At 42.8% G+C, this 17,023-nt stretch overlaps 1 protein-coding gene across 2 annotated transcripts in view; it reads left to right on the top strand.

Annotated features, from left to right (window-relative positions):
- The window catches only part of LOC120849612 (glutamate synthase [NADH]), a 187,408-nt gene that overhangs the window by 132,483 nt on the left and 37,902 nt on the right, over positions 1-17,023 (top strand). For both annotated transcript variants that reach the window (XM_042292012.1, XM_040221857.3), the window contains exons 22-28: positions 983-1,084; positions 3,275-3,373; positions 5,674-5,854; positions 7,062-7,195; positions 8,214-8,288; positions 14,994-15,203; positions 16,071-16,195. In XM_042292012.1, the coding sequence (XP_042147946.1) occupies positions 983-1,084; positions 3,275-3,373; positions 5,674-5,854; positions 7,062-7,195; positions 8,214-8,288; positions 14,994-15,203; positions 16,071-16,195 (926 nt within the window). The remainder of the gene's footprint in view (positions 1-982; positions 1,085-3,274; positions 3,374-5,673; positions 5,855-7,061; positions 7,196-8,213; positions 8,289-14,993; positions 15,204-16,070; positions 16,196-17,023) is intronic.

The raw sequence follows: 17,023 nt of genomic DNA, 5'->3' as shown, positions 1-17,023 counted from the left end.
GTAGGCGCTGCTCGTCTGTCCAGCAATTGTGGCGGGCAACGCGTTCATACTGGTCAATCCAGTCTTCGACGTCTTCGTACTGCTCGCCGTGGAATGGAGCCGGTGTCCGAGGAGCGACGGGTAGGTAGACGACGGCAGGAGCGGCGGGGGTCTGCGACTGGTTGGCCATCGTCGGCTGCCTGGTCCTGGGTGGTAAAGGTCCGTATTCCGGGTGTAGCCCTTGGGTTCGGCGACTTGATCGAGTCTCGATCTGGTCTTCGTTGGGTCCTCGGGAGCTTGGGTTCGGACTTGCAGTGCGGGAACTTGGGGGGCTGCGCTGCACGAACATGCGGTACCCCGCACCTCCACCAAAATGTCACGGGTGGTGACTAATAAACAAGAAATAAACAGGAATAAATAAATGTTTAATGTGGCGAACTTGTGCCAAAAATAAAAGGGTACAAAAGAAAGATAACAACAGAGCGTCGCGGGCGTCGAAGGCGGCGAAGCAGCACGATCAAACGCTGAGGCGAGACTGACTCGACAAGGTCGCGGGCGGCCTCTTATTTAGAGTACGTCGCTATCTCGAAGATTCGGCGAAAGCGGCTCGAGCGTCGCGTGATCGGGGCGAGAATGAACACGCACTTTCTAGAAAACAAAAGCAGAAGATACATGGATATAAATAATAGAAGTTAGGTGCGTGCGCTACATGAATAAACGGGAACTTTCTGGAGGTCCGTGACTGAGCGTTGCTTCCTCAGCCCTGCGCGCGGCAATATTTTTCCGGAGAAACCTGCACTCACAAAAGTTTAGCACAATAAATGTACCATGTAAAAACACCTTCGTTAAAAGTTTCATTGCCCTTCCTTTCTTTGGCTTATTTATAGAAAAAAGATTGTACACCCAAGCAGCGCTCAGAAACACCCTGTAAAATCGTTCGCCTTAAATTTTTATTGGTGATTATTTTCGGTGACCCGCTACTCACACACGCTGCTCATTGCAGGTGACCCAAGACATTGCCAAGACGCGACATTCCATCCCCGGAGTGGGACTGATCAGCCCCCCACCTCACCACGACATCTACTCCATCGAGGATCTGGCTGAGGCAAGCTCAGTTTGAGGAATCATTGTCATACAGTGGAAGCTTTTGTCAGGACTGATATGGTAAAGCTATCGGTACAGTGAAGCGAAGTCGAAGTACAGGTGGAATGGGCATTCAATGCAGGGATATAGTGAAAGTTTACTGATGTAGTACAAATTCCCAAAACTTCCAAGAGCCGTGGGAGGGGGGGGGGGGAGGAGAAGTTAAATTCTTGTCTAGAGCAATAAGCGAAACTTGAACTTCTTCCAATCTATCCGATTCAAAAGCAGTCCAACTGTAGTATAAGACTACCAAGCTGCAACCTGTCTTTCGATTTAAAACGCGTTCCATTTCTCTTTTTGGGAAAGTGCTCGTGTGACCGGGAGGGAAGCGGGGGAGGAAAAGGGGGGGGGGGGAAGGTATGTCACTCAAAGAGCCGCAGCTTGGCCACCCCTGGACTATGTTACAGCTCACATGAATTCGCAGATACTGTATTTACTCGAGTAATAGCCGCTCTGTTTATGAAGAAAACCTGAGGGTTCGCTTTTCCGTGGAGCACACAGAGTGCCAATCACCGCGTTTAACAGCATGATACCAGCTGTTCACAGGACAGAGATAATGTCTGCGTGCCAAGATACTATCTTTGAAGATTGAATTTGTATGGAGAATCATATTCTTGATCTGGTTATTCGGTATGTTATTTATGTGCAACGCAATGATTATCTGTATATGTGTTCTGTGAGAAAGTAGATGCAAGGGCCTTGTTCATAAATAGTGCGGCTATTACCCGAGTAACCCAGGCGAAAATCAGTCCACTTCCAGCTGGATTATGGAACTGTAAATGAGGCAGTGCAGCTGGATTCCAGCTGGACCCAGCTGGACCCAGCTGGACCCAGCTGGAATCCAGCTGGACTGCCTCATTTCCAGTTCCATAATCCAGCTGGAAGTGGACAGATTTTCGTCTGGGAAATACGGTAATCTGTGTTGGTTGGAAAGTTGCACACTGGCAAAGCAGGCTTAAATACCAGAAACTAAAGCGTGACGTTACCAAACGTAAAATTTGCCATTTTGCATGCAAAACACTAAGCTGTGCTTTGCTTTTTAATATTATTTGTTTAATTCAAAGAGAAGGGTAACAGATATACCTGGTGTTCCATTTTAAATTGAACAGATTTATTTTAAAAAATCCATAAAAGATGCACTAATACGGTTTGTGCAGGTGAGTTGTATGGCTAGAGGGACATTATGTGGGTGGCTAATCTTTGCGATAAGTCGGCTAATTAATTATAATTCGTTAATTAACTTTTTTAATTAGTGAGAATAGACATATGGTTTCGATTCGGAACTTACTGAGCGTCATCAAAAAACACTAAATCAACTCTTTCTTGGACGACTTGAAGCTCGTGGGAAACTCGGGGGCGCACCAAAGTCACCGCTCATGCAGCAAGTGCAAAGCTAGCAGAGGCAGAATGCGGATGATTAGAGAATCATCGCGTTCTAGGTATGCATCCCTCAGCATGCATACCTTGTTTTCATGTCAAAATGAATGTCACAAAATATTTATATGCTTCTTTATTTCAGTTCTAAATGAAGCCTTGAGTCAACCACATCTAGGTGTAGAGCACAGCAAAATGGATGACTTGGTTAGCTTCCATCAACGATGAGCAGCCTTGACCGACTCTTGATTTCATTGTGGCCGGTTCTTGTCGTTTCTCATTAACCGAGAGCGTGTATCAATGACTTAAGGAGAAAAGAATTGCTACACTGTGACAGAAATTAGTTTTTCTCGTTCTAATGTTGGCTCCTTCCTTAGCATGAAAGCAAAGCAAAATTATCAGTATCATCTCAAAACAAATCGTCTTTTTGAAAACTTGTCTAGGCTCTCGCAATGACCACATTCAAAATTGTCTTGGGGAATGTTCACTGACAGAATTGGAGCTGTATAAACAATAGACCATAGCATCTTTAGTGCACCTTTACGAGCGCCTAGCCAGAAGAAGAAAGTGCCTGTAGATTAGGCACAGGAATCAAGTAACTTGATAGCAGCTAGCAGTTGCCATAATTTTAGTGCTTGAATGAAACTGAACTTCCCATCTGAGCACTTACCACATATTACAAATGCAAAGCCATTATCTGATTTTAAAATCTTTTTTTACAGAAATTGATTTAATTCTCTTGTCTGACATGTCCAGTTGTTTTATTCATTTTCTGCAGCTGATCTACGACCTGAAGTGTTCCAACCCATCTGCCCGCATCTCTGTCAAGCTGGTCTCCGAGGTTGGTGTGGGAGTGGTGGCTTCAGGAGTAGCCAAGGTTTGTGGAACTCAGCTGAACCTAGCTTGTTTATTAACATTTGCCTGATGCCTATTTCAAGTCAGTCTCAGTGAATGTAGGACCACAAATACAGTTCTTACGCTGGTTCTGCCTCTAATGACTGGAGGCTGAAGAATTAACCGTACGAGCTAAGAGGCAAAGCCCCCAGATAAATCTGTTTCGTGAAGAGCAGCGTGTGTTAAACGCTAGAAGACTAAGCCTGAGCAGCAACAACCTCATGTTTCGCCTTTAATTTCAGCATGTCCCTGCGTTGCACTTTATTTGCTATGTACATTTCTTAAGCAGATACAAAGAGCAGCTGAATTGAGCCATTTCCACATTGAACGCCAACTTTGCACAGTGATTGCTGTTTTCTTGCATCTCTTTGTTCAAGAACTGTTTCCTAAACATTTATATTGCGAGCCTTTTTATGAATCTGCCAATCAAGCACTTGTATGTATCGAAGGTTTCCCTAAACTTTAGTATTGTGTAGATTTCACACAAGTACAAATGAGAACTTTTGTCCCGCTAGTGCTCAATGTATTCTTTGACATGCTCTAAATTCCTTTTTCTTTTATATAGGTTTAGTGTTTCACAAATATTTGCAAGTGAGAGCTGTAGCAATATTTTGCAGGCGCATAATTGTGCAACTGGAAGTGGTGTGCCACATACTTGATACTATGAAGTGATGTGTTTGTGGGAAAAAATTGTAGAGCCCATCCACTTCATGTGAAGATGGAGGACCAGCGAAGCTGTTATCTTTACGGCAACTTTTTCGACATCTATACAACTTACATATGATTGCAATGAAGACACGTACACGACTTCATTGTTTAATTGTCTTTTTTCCGATTTAGCCCAAGTCTCTTTATCAGCATCGCGGAAGCGAAAGAAAAGAAAAGGCGTGTTCTGCCCTCCACCTCGTCACAGCGCACTCTTAGCTGAGATAATTCGGTGGCCGTAGATGATAATAAGGAATCAGGACCTCGCTATCTAATAGAATGCCAAGGAAGGCTGACTCACGCGGGTTGCTCCCTCTTTTTATTTATACTTGCCACGACCAATTGGAACAAAGGAGCGCCGTTTAATTGCGAGTTTTTTTTGTTAACATCCGTGGACGCATTTTTTTTCCAGATCCTAGCACATAACAGCTTCGCTGTAAAATTTCTCGCACTATTCAAATTATGAAATTTGCCAAATTTTGTTTTTTTGCAAAAATTAAGTTAATAAATAGCACTTTAATATTATTCTTATTATTATTAGTTATTATTGCATGGCTGGCAATTTCGTGGTCTCCTTGCACACTGGGTACAGCGTCGTATCAGCGAGGATGTAAAGTACTTGAATGCGGCGGCATCTGCTAGTGGTAGCAATGGCTGCCTTGCCTCTTCTTTGACTGTTGGAAATTCACAGATTCTTTACCAATGAGAAAGGCTTTAGAGGAAGGCACCCTTCTAAGAAATGGTGCACCATTTTCTAAGGAACATTTAGAAGGGTACATTGTTTTCGTTGAGCAACAACCATTAAACGCGCTTCAAAGAACGAAGCATTCGCGTCCCAGACGTTGTTTCTTATCCACTGAGGAGACTACCATTTTGCTGGGGAAAAACTTTGTTGCACGGTTAATCACCCCCTCTCACCATTTCGCGCCTCCCGTCTGATGTGTGGAACAATGCTACGATATCTGGAGCAAGTCTTCGAGCAGTGGGCACAGCGTACCATACTGCCCACGCATCGAAACTTGTCCCGAAGTGGCGACGAATGATGTTGGAGGAGCCACCATGTCATTGCGGTGTTTGACAAGCCACGCTGTCGGACATCGCGATCCGGCAAAAAGTTGGAGCAAACGTGAGCGTCATGGCGTCCCAACCCCTAGCTGCCAAAACTTCCGGGGACTGTCAAGCCGGAGCGTGACCCGCGGCAGAACGGGCATCTTTTGCATCATGGTGTTAGGAAGCTTCTGAAGGCGAGATGAAGCCACCAGAGGTGAAGCCAGAAGTGGGGAGGGACTTGTCCCCAACGATGACCAAAACCAGGAGATGCTATTGAACGAAAAAAGAGCTCACTTGGCGCCAATAGCGTCTCTTGGCTTTGGTCGTCATTGGGTCGTGTCCCTCCACAGTTCTACCTTCACCTCTGGTGGCCTCCTGTCACCTCCAGGAGTTTTCCACCTCCACACTTTAAGCGCACCAGTCGGAGACGTGCTCCAGGTACCACAGTGGCGTGTTTTGGTCGACTGGTTCGCCGCATCGTCATTGCAGTCTGCTCTGCTCGACGCACGTTTCCTTTGGCGACTGCAGGGCAAGGCGGAGCACATCACCATCTCGGGCCATGACGGGGGCACGGGAGCAAGCAGCTGGACAGGCATCAAGGGGGCGGGGCTCCCCTGGGAGCTGGGCATCGCAGAGACGCACCAGACCTTGGTGCAGAATGACCTACGCTCGCGCGTCGTGCTCCAGGCGGACGGACAGATTCGCACCGGTGAAGCCACACTTGCCACGGCGCTCTGGATGGGCGGACCCAGTGTGCCCACAGTCTTGTCAGTGGGAGCACAATGTGTAGTGGCCGTTCTCATCTTGCCAGGAGAAGGGAGTGTTTAGCGGATCAATCTATTAGAGCGAGAGTAATAGTCGACATTGTGGTCCTACCGACTTGGCTTCTGGCGATTTCGGTCAGCCCTTGTTTCGGGTTGTACTCTATTGTCTGCAGTGATGTCGCAGCTATGACGAACCTGCACAATGTTGCGGTGTTTGCATGATTGCTTCCGGGGAGTTTGACTTGGGATGGAAATACTGAGAAAATGTTGATAGGGGCAGAAAAGAGTTAATTTTAAAAAATGTGGGCTTGAGTGTAGCTTAATCTAGTGTTAGAACATTCTTGTGTCGTCCGAGGCACATCCAGCAAATTTAGCATAAAGGAAGAAGACTCGTCTAGGAAGGAATTGCAAAACTCGAGAAGGGAGAAAACAGAGAACATGCTTAAAGAACTATAGTATACAGCAAGATTGAATATCAAAGGAATTCAGCCCTGTTCTGTTACTGTTAAATGTTCATTTATTAGCCCTCTACTTTTCTATTTCTCAATTGTTTGAAGTTTTTTTTTTGTCACATACGTTTAAACAATTGCTTACATATTCATAATGTTTGCACTAGTTGTTTGATTCCAGTAAGACCTTCCCTGTTGCCTCAAAGAAGGAAACACGATTCACTTGTGTTTCTTTTTTCTAAAGTAGAAGTTTGGGCTAGTTGGTATTTCATGATTAAAGATTAAAACAGCGCAAGGACACGGACAAGAACAAGAAGGTAGACAAACAAGGCGCCTTGTTTGTCTACCTTCTTGTTCTTGTCCGTGTCCTTGCGCTGTTTTAATCTTTAATTATTCTTTTTTCTGCAATTATATGCCCAGAGCCTATAGTTAAATTAGTACAATAACACAATGTTTAACATAGAAGCGGAGAACTACTTGAAGAAGAATCCCCAAATTTTGTGCACTAAATGTTCAACGAACGAGGAAAGAAAAAATTAATTTCATTTTATAGTCCTGGGTGCTGAGGGACGAGCAGTATGAAAACTCATCCAAAAGTCGAATGATGGGACTTGCCTTTTTTGCTGAGTAGATCATATGGGACCCTGTAGTGTATAAACTCTGACCTGTTTTCTTTTCCCGCCGACCCGTTCTGTGCCTTCAGGATTCGACGTGTTAATAGCTTCCATTCTGGGAGCGGATGAGTTTGGCTTTTCCACGGCCCCACTCATTGTCATGGGGTGCACCATGATGCGGAAGTGCCACCTCAACACGTGTCCGGTGGGAATCGCCACTCAGGTGAGCATTCTTGCCGGTAGGCGCAGGTTGTTCGAATGTTGCCTTTCCTAATGGTAGGCAAACTACACTCTATGTATAGTGAAATATAGATCTGCAGTTGGCTAACTTGTCTTCAGATTTTCAAAACGCTCCAATAATAATCATAGGGCAACTGAAACACTACAAAGCCTATATTCCGTTCCACCATAAATTGCCGAATGACGACAGCTACAGTCTAAGCTCATTACAACAGAACTGGTTACTACAGACATTTGGATATTAGCGGCGAGATGTTTTGGTGGCGCCCTCCTATGGTTCCCCCTTGTGACGTCATTACCTTGCGAACAACAAGTTCGATGGTGTTTGTAAATAGCACGGTGGAAGCCTGAAATCATTGCGCTCTCAAAGCAACACTGCCAACACCGTCGAAATTAAAGTTCTTTCATTCCTCTTATTTCCGTTGATGGTATACCCTTTCCGACGTCATAGTCAGCTTTTGGGCCAATTGTGGAAGGCCGACCACAGCGACGCTTTCGGTCGCGCACGTCGCCAATAACATACCGACTTGTGAAGTTCGGTTGGTTTTCCTCTGTGTACTACTGACTCAACTTTATATCTGCATACAACATACTCCTTTTACAACAGACCAAAATCTTGGGTCAAAATTTAAGTCTGTTATAACGAGCTTAGACTGTACGACCCCAACCATTCAAAACGCCGCAGAGAGGCATATCACAGCAGATTGTTGGAGTTCACCTTCCCTGCGGAGAGTTGCTTTCCTCCGCCATCTTGATTGGCTTGAGGCGGCCATAGCATTCACACTTCACCAAGTTAGACTGGAATAGAGTATGGTATACCACGTTTCACAAACTGTTGGAGTATGGTATACCACATCTTAAAAACTGTTGCGAGTACTACTGTAGAAGGTCTACTAGGCATAAGGAGGTATACCATAGCAAGGCGATTTGCTTATCCAAGCACTCGCATAAGGAAAGCGTCGGGCTCTTCTAAACGTGTTGCGTGTTTCCCCGACTCCTAGGACCCCGAGCTGCGCAAGAAGTTTGAAGGTAAACCCGAACACGTGGTCAACTACCTGTTCCTCCTGGCTGAAGAGGTTGGTACCACACTCTTAGTCGGATCTCTTTGTGGCTGGGCACCGGCGGGCCGTGTGGTCGCCGCTCGGAGGAGAGGCGATTCGGGTCCCGTCCCCGCTCCAAACGCCAGCACGCTGGTTGCCTTCGGTGCGGGGTCTCTGTGCTTCTGTTGGCGACGTTTACATGCTGACACGGTTCAGTGAACTGGAAAAGGACTGCCCCTGGCTCTCATTTATGATGCAGTCTTAAAACTATGCACCTTTGGCATGGCCTGCCGAAGTGTACGATGAAAAATTGTAATAGTCCTAACCCAATTCTTATACCCTAGTATAACAATTGGCTGACCCTTTGAAAATTATCAGATAGGAAAAAGTTGTCGCAGATGGTCGACCTCGATAGAGGAGGGTTTTGTGGTGTGCAAATCTTGTTACTAATTTTGTTGCCATTCAGACGTGTTATCATAGGTCATATATAATTGACTAAGTTTCTCGGTATTTTTTGTAATGTTTTGGTTACAAACGTAAAGTAAGATGCTTCTTTCATGCAGTTTATTAGATATCCTAGCCTTTATCTGTAACGGAGGTATCCTTGAAGAAAAAACATGCTGAGGTTGCTGAACGTTAAAGGTGACCACGCAACTGGGTCATCGTGAGTTATAAAACACTTTGCCTTGTTAAGACTCACTCTTCCTTGGAGTCTTTGTAAGGTTTGGTAGTAGCCATATTGGAGTGCTTCGCTTTTATCTACTAAAATTATTGTGCCCACTATAGTGGTGCCCTACATGCACAGGGAAAGCAATTACAAGGTACATAAATACCATAGTTTTAGGGTGCATATATTGCAGGAGAAATGCTCAGCTGTAATTTTTTGCATGTTTAATTCTGCATTTTTGTATCTGAACATTGAAGAATCGTTTCAAAACATGCCTATGGCAGAGAGCTTTTGTGTGCAAAGCTCACCATGCTTCTATGTCGTGAATCTAGATTTAGCAAGCCATGTGAAATGTGTACCTTTTAATGGTTGCATCCTTTACCTACTTCTACTCTGGCATTCTGCACTTGTGGCACTAACACTGAAATGAGGTAGGGAGAAGTTGGAGGCTGAAAATGTGTTATCGAGATGGCTTATTGTCAGACAACCTTACAAGTGCAAGCTGCCATGCTGCTAAGAGATGTACAGAAGCAGTCATGTCTTGGTAGCATGCCAGCTACCATTTTGATGGTTTTCCAGGGCTTTTCACTAGCTCACCAGTGATGCATATCTCTGTCTCCAGCAGAGAGTATCGTTATCAAAAATCAGCCATTGTCAGTATGTGAATGTACGTCTACATGTTGTCTGTATTTGTTTTAGCTTTTAATATTGATTCCTTTGTCTGTGAAAACATTTCAAGTGCTTTAACAACTAGTCTTTTGTTTTGTACAGAGGGGAGATAGTGTACGTAGTTAACGACTCCGAGAAAATTTTTTAACGGCAGCTTTTTCTGGCGTTTAGTTATTAGGTAAATGATCCAGAGTTCATTTGTCAATCAAGATATGCATTCTGTGGTTTGGTTCTATCGTTCATCATTTGTGGTTGAGTCTCGCTTATAGACCCTAGTGCTCACCTTGTCATTTTCCTACCAATATACTTAGCACATTTTTGTTACGTGTTGACACGACATGGCGTAGCTCTAAAAACTTTAGATAGTCTTTCCTCAAGATATGTTCATTGAATTGTGAGAGAAGAATGAGGACAAAGTTGTTGAGACAGCAAAAACTTAATTCTGATATGAAGGCAGGTAAAAAGGAGACGAACCTATCATATCCAACGTTGCATTTATCTTAACTGTTTCTACCCCCATATCAAGATGAAGCTTTTACAGTTTTATTAAACTTGGTTAGTTACTCTAGAAAGTATACTAGCATAATGCAAAAATGTGCTCAAATGTGCTTTTCATGTGTCACTTAACAACCAGCTTAGGAAGACAGAGAGTCAAGCTTTCTTTTACCAGGTAGTATTAATGTTGCTTATAGCGAACAGCCAGGTTGTTACCCACATTAACTTGCTAGAATAAACAATGCACCAAAGCAAAAGAGGACAGGACGAGGCATCTTTCCAACTGGCAGTCAGGCTACCAATTGGAAGGTCCTGCCTTCCTCTTTTTTGGTGCATTCCCTTTGGCATTCGTGTGACACTACCAGCACACCCTAATTCGTTCGGTCGAGCTTAAGTTGCATAGCCATTTTCGAAAGGGCTTCACAATGTGCATATATACAGGCTTTTTTTTAGAGGGACCATAATTTAAGAGGGAAAAGAAAAGAGAAGTTGCATCAGGGTTTTTTTTGGTCCTGGGGCTAAGTTGGGGGCCACGGTGTCCATCAGAAAGGAGGTGAAATGAAGTAATCGGCTAATTAACAAAAAAAGCTTTCATTATACTTTTTAAATTTTTATTTTTTGGGGCATAATGTAGGAGAATCGACGTACGACCTCAATATAGTCAAACCGTCAAGTGAAATCTTGATTAAAACAATTGTAGTGAGTGCTGCAGGGCTAGAAGTGCCATTGTTGTACACGGCTTTAAACCCAAACGGCGGGAGAAGTGCACCTGCAACGTCAATCCCTCCGCCCTGAGCCGAATTTGCAACCTGTGTGTCCTTGCCGCAAGTGATGTCAGGAGTGCGACGCAAGCACAAAGCAGAGGGATCGACATCATGAATGCGCTTTGCCGGATCAGTTTCAATTTGAAGATGTGTGCGCAAGGATGACATTTCTTGCCTCGCCTCACTACAGATTTTTTAATCAAAGTTTTAAGTCATGGCTAGACAATCATGAGGTTACGTGTCAATCCTCATACTATCGTATTTTCCGGACCGCAGTCCACACCCGGTACATAGTCTGCAGAGGCAAATCTGGGATCAAAAATAAAAGGTTTTGCTTGATAGTTCGTACCAGGTGCATAGTCTGCATGACGTGCATAGTCCGCACAGTGTGCATAGTCTGTACTTAGTGCCTAATCTAAATGTAAAAGTTGTCATATACACAGCATCCCTTGACAAATGCCTGCTGTATTAGCTCACACTTTGTTATTCCCAAAATGCTTCACATTTTGTCACAGTGAACAATAAAAAAAATCCTTGTAAAGTCTGCACCTGCAGATAGTCTGCATTGGGTAAAATTTCAACTTTTAAACATGTATAGTCTGCAGACTATAGTCCACCGAATACAGTACATTATGCCTCCAAGAAGGAAAATTTATAAATCTAATTAAAACATTTTAGTGAATTATTTAACTAATTAATTAACCCATTTTATCTCTTCTCTAGTAGCCCCCCTGGCCACCAACTTAGCTCTAGAACTTAACGAACCCTAATGAAAATTCCCTTTGAAAAGTCTGGCTCCGCTAGAAAATAACTCCTTGTATTAAAGTCTTCTGTGATCATCCTATGTCGCAGTCACTACAGACTCCTATGCTTTTTCCTTAGTTTCGAGTTTCCCTATTTACTTTGGCTACTTGACTTTTAGAGCTAATAGAGAACTAGTAACTATATTAGTAGGAGTAAAATTATAATAAGTTAAAAAAATATTTTAATAATATGTCTAATGTAAACTTGTATTGATATAATAATTGCAACATAATTTCAACTTGTGCTTCTTGACAAAAGAACATTTTTTATCATCTTTATTAAGTACTATATAGAAAAGTGTTTTGTCTTTTTTTTTTTTAAATAAGGAGTGGGTTTGTAGTGTGAATAAAGGCTTCTACTATTGAATTTGGTTCATTATGTTTGTTTCTTCTCCAACCAAAAATTATATTTTTGCTAAAGGCATACATTATTAGACATATGTGACTTTGTCACTCCAAAATCTATTCATGAAAGGACATAAAATATGGCACAGTAGAAGGACAGCGGAAAATATTTGTTTACCAAACTTTCCAAATAATGAAAGTAAGCATTTCTTACTTTATGAAGCAACATTGCTCAAGCTTTTGGAAAGTTTCTGTCAAATATATACAACATATACACAGAAACATGTGTCAAAAATGTTTGTTCCTGAATGTCATTTGTGTGTATTTACACCAAATAAATTTCTCATTGCCTTTTGTGTGGTGTTCTCAATTCACAGACAGACATCTAGAACCATTTTAAACAGAAGCATTTTTCAACATCTCTTTCATGGCAAAATCATTATCATAAACATTACAAAGTTTATTTCAATACATTTACACATTTTCTTAGGATTATTGCACTATTGATGTATGCACTAACATAGTTCTATTTCTGGTGTGGTTTGTAACATTTGTGTAATATCTTATTGTGTTGGTGATTGACTGGTTAGTCTTCTGTGCCATATTTTGTAGTCTTATACACAGCAAAAGACAAATATTTTCAAAGAATAAATTGAGCGTTTTCGGCCAACAGTAATTTAATAATGTTTTAGTACCACTTCAGAAAGTAGTGTAGTGTAAATACTTGGTTTGCATAATGACCCAATTCTGCATCTTTCTTTATTAAAATATCCTTATTCATTCAAACAGGTTTCTTATCATGAGGTCACAGGTATTTTCTATCATCTTCTGTATTATTTTTTAAATATCAGCTAGATATGCAGTAGTTATATTATTGAATGATTTACTTAGAGATATTTCACAGCATTTTAAAATGGTTTAAAAGACATATCATTTCTAACAAAAACATGGTGAAATTCTTTCCTGTCAAAGTAGTTTTTATAAACTTTGTGAATGTTATAAAAAATGCCTAAAATTCTGGACTATAAATGGCTTTGTGCACAAAATTGTTTAAGATTTATTTGGCACTGCTATTTTATACAAGTGCATAGTTAAACATGGATTTATTTTATCTGCTTCAATAAGGTCACTTCAGGAAGGTTTTAATTCCATTTAACTTTGTGAAGTCTAATGCAATGGTGCCTTGCATCTCAACGTTTACCAACCTAAAGGTTGTTGCTCGGACCTGCGTAGCATGTTTCTTAGCTTGGCTGCTTAGGGATATGATAAAGCATGTCTTTGGGAATGGGATTGAATATAACTTCTGGGGTTCCACTCGTTGAACAAGTTTAAGGTATTACACAATTTGGCTTGTTATATGTATATCTAGCTTGAGTTTCACATCGGGCTTGCTATGCATGCCGGCTGGTTCTGCTTATGAGGCTTATGATTCATGTTGATGACCCAATTACAATTAAGACATACCGTAATATCCCTAGTCATCGCCCGAGTCATCGCCCACCCCATGTTTAGGGAAAATATTGATTTAAAAAAAAAAACGCAGAGTGATTGCTTACCTTTACAAATGCAGGGCGATGGCTTGGGATATTATGGCCAAACTGACAGTTCCTGAACATCTTATTGAGAATGGCTATATCTCGACTCTGTGGGAATGTGGTTCTGAACTTCTTCCTACCATTATGCATTTGTTGCCAGCAATACATTGAATGCTAGAAAACTTCCTTTACATGTCTTAAAACTATAATGCATTTGCAACACCATATGTCTCGTAATGAAACTGTAAGGCTGCTAACATTATAAGCCACAAATGTCGGCTGATTCTGGGGACATTTTTGGCCTATAATGTTAGTTTTAGACTTTAAGGCAACAAACCAATGGTGTAAGTCATTTGTACACCGTCAGAATGGACGGTTACTCCACAGACCCCCAGAGACAAGACAGACAAAAACAAACTATTACGTCACATACAAGCATCAAAGGCACGAGAGCCAGGATATGTTGATGAGGAAAAGCTTGAAAGTGTGAGACTGTAATAAAATTTGAGATTTTGTTCTCTGTCATCAAGCTGCATTTTCTAGGTCGTTTCCTCCTCGGTGTTTTTGGGGTCATGACAGCCAAGAAAAATTACGGCGGCACACTTTGAAAATTTGACATTTAGAAAACGAAAGCATAAAATACAATCCTCTTCTGCCTTTTTTGGGTAGCATATCTTAAGTTTGGGACAGCAGAATTAAGGCATTCCAATTATGCAGCAAACCGTTTCATAGCACCCACATTTCCTGCACGATAAGATCTAGAACGGTGGCTGCTCACCATGGCATGATGTCTCTTGCAGTTTTCATTGTCCCCTTTTCGCTATAGTCATCGACAGAATGAGAAGGACAGGGCGCGTCTCCCAAACGCCCAGCCTCCAGCACGCACTCCGTGCCTGCCGCCTTACTTCGGCCGCACGCGCGTGCTAGAGGCACACAAGATGCCGATGCGTCGTCAAAGGTCAGAAGCCTATGCCGTTTGCAGACGACCGAAGGATCCTCTCTGTCATTCTCATCTTGTCGGTGATTACAGCCCCGCTTACGCATAATCTTAGTGGTACTGGGGCAGCAAAGTGTGAGTGTGGGCTGGTGGACATCTTGTCAGCAAAAGTGTCGCAAACCTGACGAGAGTAAAAACGTAGGATGACGTGGCGTAGAACTAAAAAAATATAATTGAGGGACAGCTTAAAATTTTTATCAGCAGTGCATCTGCATACTTCTGTCACCCGCATAGGAGCTTCAGTTTTTGTTGCCGCTCTCTTGTCGTGATGCCGGTTTGCAGTAGATCTACTCTCGTGGTCTGTATTCTGTCTCGGGTTCTGTGTGGGGTGCCCATCTCCGAGTGATTCTCCTCCTCGTTATTAAACGACGGCTGCCAATAACTCGGCATAGCATTCCCGAGGATTGGATTGCCTCGCCTGTTTTCTTGTCTTCAGCGTCCGTCTCATTCCGGAACGTTTGTGCAGGTGCGCAGCCACCTAGCCAAGCTGGGCTTGCGCAGCCTCCAGGAGGCGGTGGGGCGCACGGACCTCCTCAAGGTGTTCCCCAATGCGGCCAACCCCAAGGCGGCGCTGCTCAACTATGAGCCCATCCTGCTGAACGCGCTGAGCCTCAGGCCGGGCACCAACATCCGTGGAGGGAGCGTCGCGCAGGACTTTGAGCTGGGGAAACGCATGGTACGAGGGCAGTCGTTGCGTGTGCGGAGAAAGACATAGGAGAGTGTTCATGACACGCGGACGGTGCAAGCTGATGATGGTTGTGGAACCATTTATATTTGTTTTAAGGACCCTTTAAACACGCGCAGCATTTTTTTTACATCTTGCACAAACCAGCTTGCGTGAAGGTTGAAATTGTCTATTAGGTATAAAACGTACGGCGCACAAAGACAGAAGGAAGAGGACACACAAGCAATTATGTATCCTCTTTCTTTTCTCCTAGCTGTCCTTGTGCGCTGTACGTTTTAATCACCATACCTACACGCCCAATAAGCTTCCATTCTGAACAGTTTATTATTGTTGCCATGCAGATTGAGACACCTAACGAAACCATGTGCTCACACATGTTGTGACAGCTTCAATGCACTGTGAAAACTATGGTAGCCTCGGCGACATTACACAGAAAAGTTGAGGCTGAGTATAGTGCACCAGCTACTGAAGGGTATTTCCACCTTCATTTTCATTGCAGCCAACTATGCAGCAGACGGTTTTATTCATGCTCGATGGATCGGTAGTTGTCTTGTTATAAATTCTCTTCACTATTCTAATTCTAACTAAAAGGCGAAGTAGTTCACATAAACACAATTTGCTCTATTTTGTTTTTATGCATGTATACATTTTATGTTATTGAACTGTGTAAATGGAAAGTTGATGGTTTTTTTGGGGGTGAAGCGTCATTAGGATGAGCCTGTGCAGTTAATTTTTTTAATTAACTTCACAGTTTTTAAAACATTCGGTGTTATTTCAGTTGTGATGATGAACAGCTCTGATAGCTGTGAAGATTCAAGTCTTGCTCGTGCTTTTCAACACAAGTGCTGCCTGTTGCAGGACAATCTGCTGATCAAGCAGGCCAAGGCCGTGCTTGAGGGTCGGTCCAAGGAGGTCACCCTTCACATGGACATCACCAATGAGGACCGGGCATTTGCCACTACGCTCAGCTATCACATTGCAAAGTGAGAATGTCTGGACTCTCAAGATACTATATTGGTTCAAAGTACAGTCGAACCCGGATATATTGAATTCAAAGGGGATCGTAAAGTAGTTTGATATATTGATAATTTCATATACAAAAATATGTTTAACTTAAGCTCCAGTTAAAATTTCCGCACGTCTCTGCTAATACACACAATCGGCTTGACGAAAGTTTTTTTTTTCTTTGTTTTTTTTTATTTTGGGGCTAAGGAGTTGCGCAGCCACTGCGGTGTTCGGGGAAAAAGGGCACGCTACCGTTCCAACAGCGGGCGTTCCCTGCCCTCCCCATGAGCGCGCATGCCCTTACCGTTATTCTTACCCTTGCTTTTGCCATTCTTCACTTCTTATTTACCTTTTTTTTTCACAACTGTTTTTCTGCTGTGTATCCCCGTGCACCTATGCTGGCTTGGCAGTCTGCCAGCCCCGCAACGCGAGCTATGCGCTCCCCGCCAGCACAATCCAATCAGACCGACCGGGGACGTGCTTTGTTTGCTATATCGAGTGTCCCCGCCATTGAAGTTCGCCATGGGAGGTTGATACAAAAAAACAACACTTTTATACTATTACGATTTTCAACAGCATGTTTGGACTGTTCGATATAAACAATAATTCTAAATACTTGGGTGTGATATAACTGGGCTCGACTGTTATAGTAGCAAGTTTACCGCAAACCAGGAAACTCTTACCTCGCTACTTTAAATATTAGCAACCATTTATGTAGCATAATTAACAATCATGTTTTTTTTTCTACTGACCTGAATGTTTTGGGTTCTGTTTAGAAATTTTTACAGCAAAGCTGTGATGTGCTA

The sequence above is a fragment of the Ixodes scapularis genome, unplaced genomic scaffold, assembly GCF_016920785.2.
Source record: "Ixodes scapularis isolate PalLabHiFi unplaced genomic scaffold, ASM1692078v2 PGA_scaffold2__306_contigs__length_199485367, whole genome shotgun sequence".
Taxonomy (NCBI): domain Eukaryota; kingdom Metazoa; phylum Arthropoda; class Arachnida; order Ixodida; family Ixodidae; genus Ixodes; species Ixodes scapularis.
This window is presented reverse-complemented; position numbering and strand designations above follow the sequence as displayed.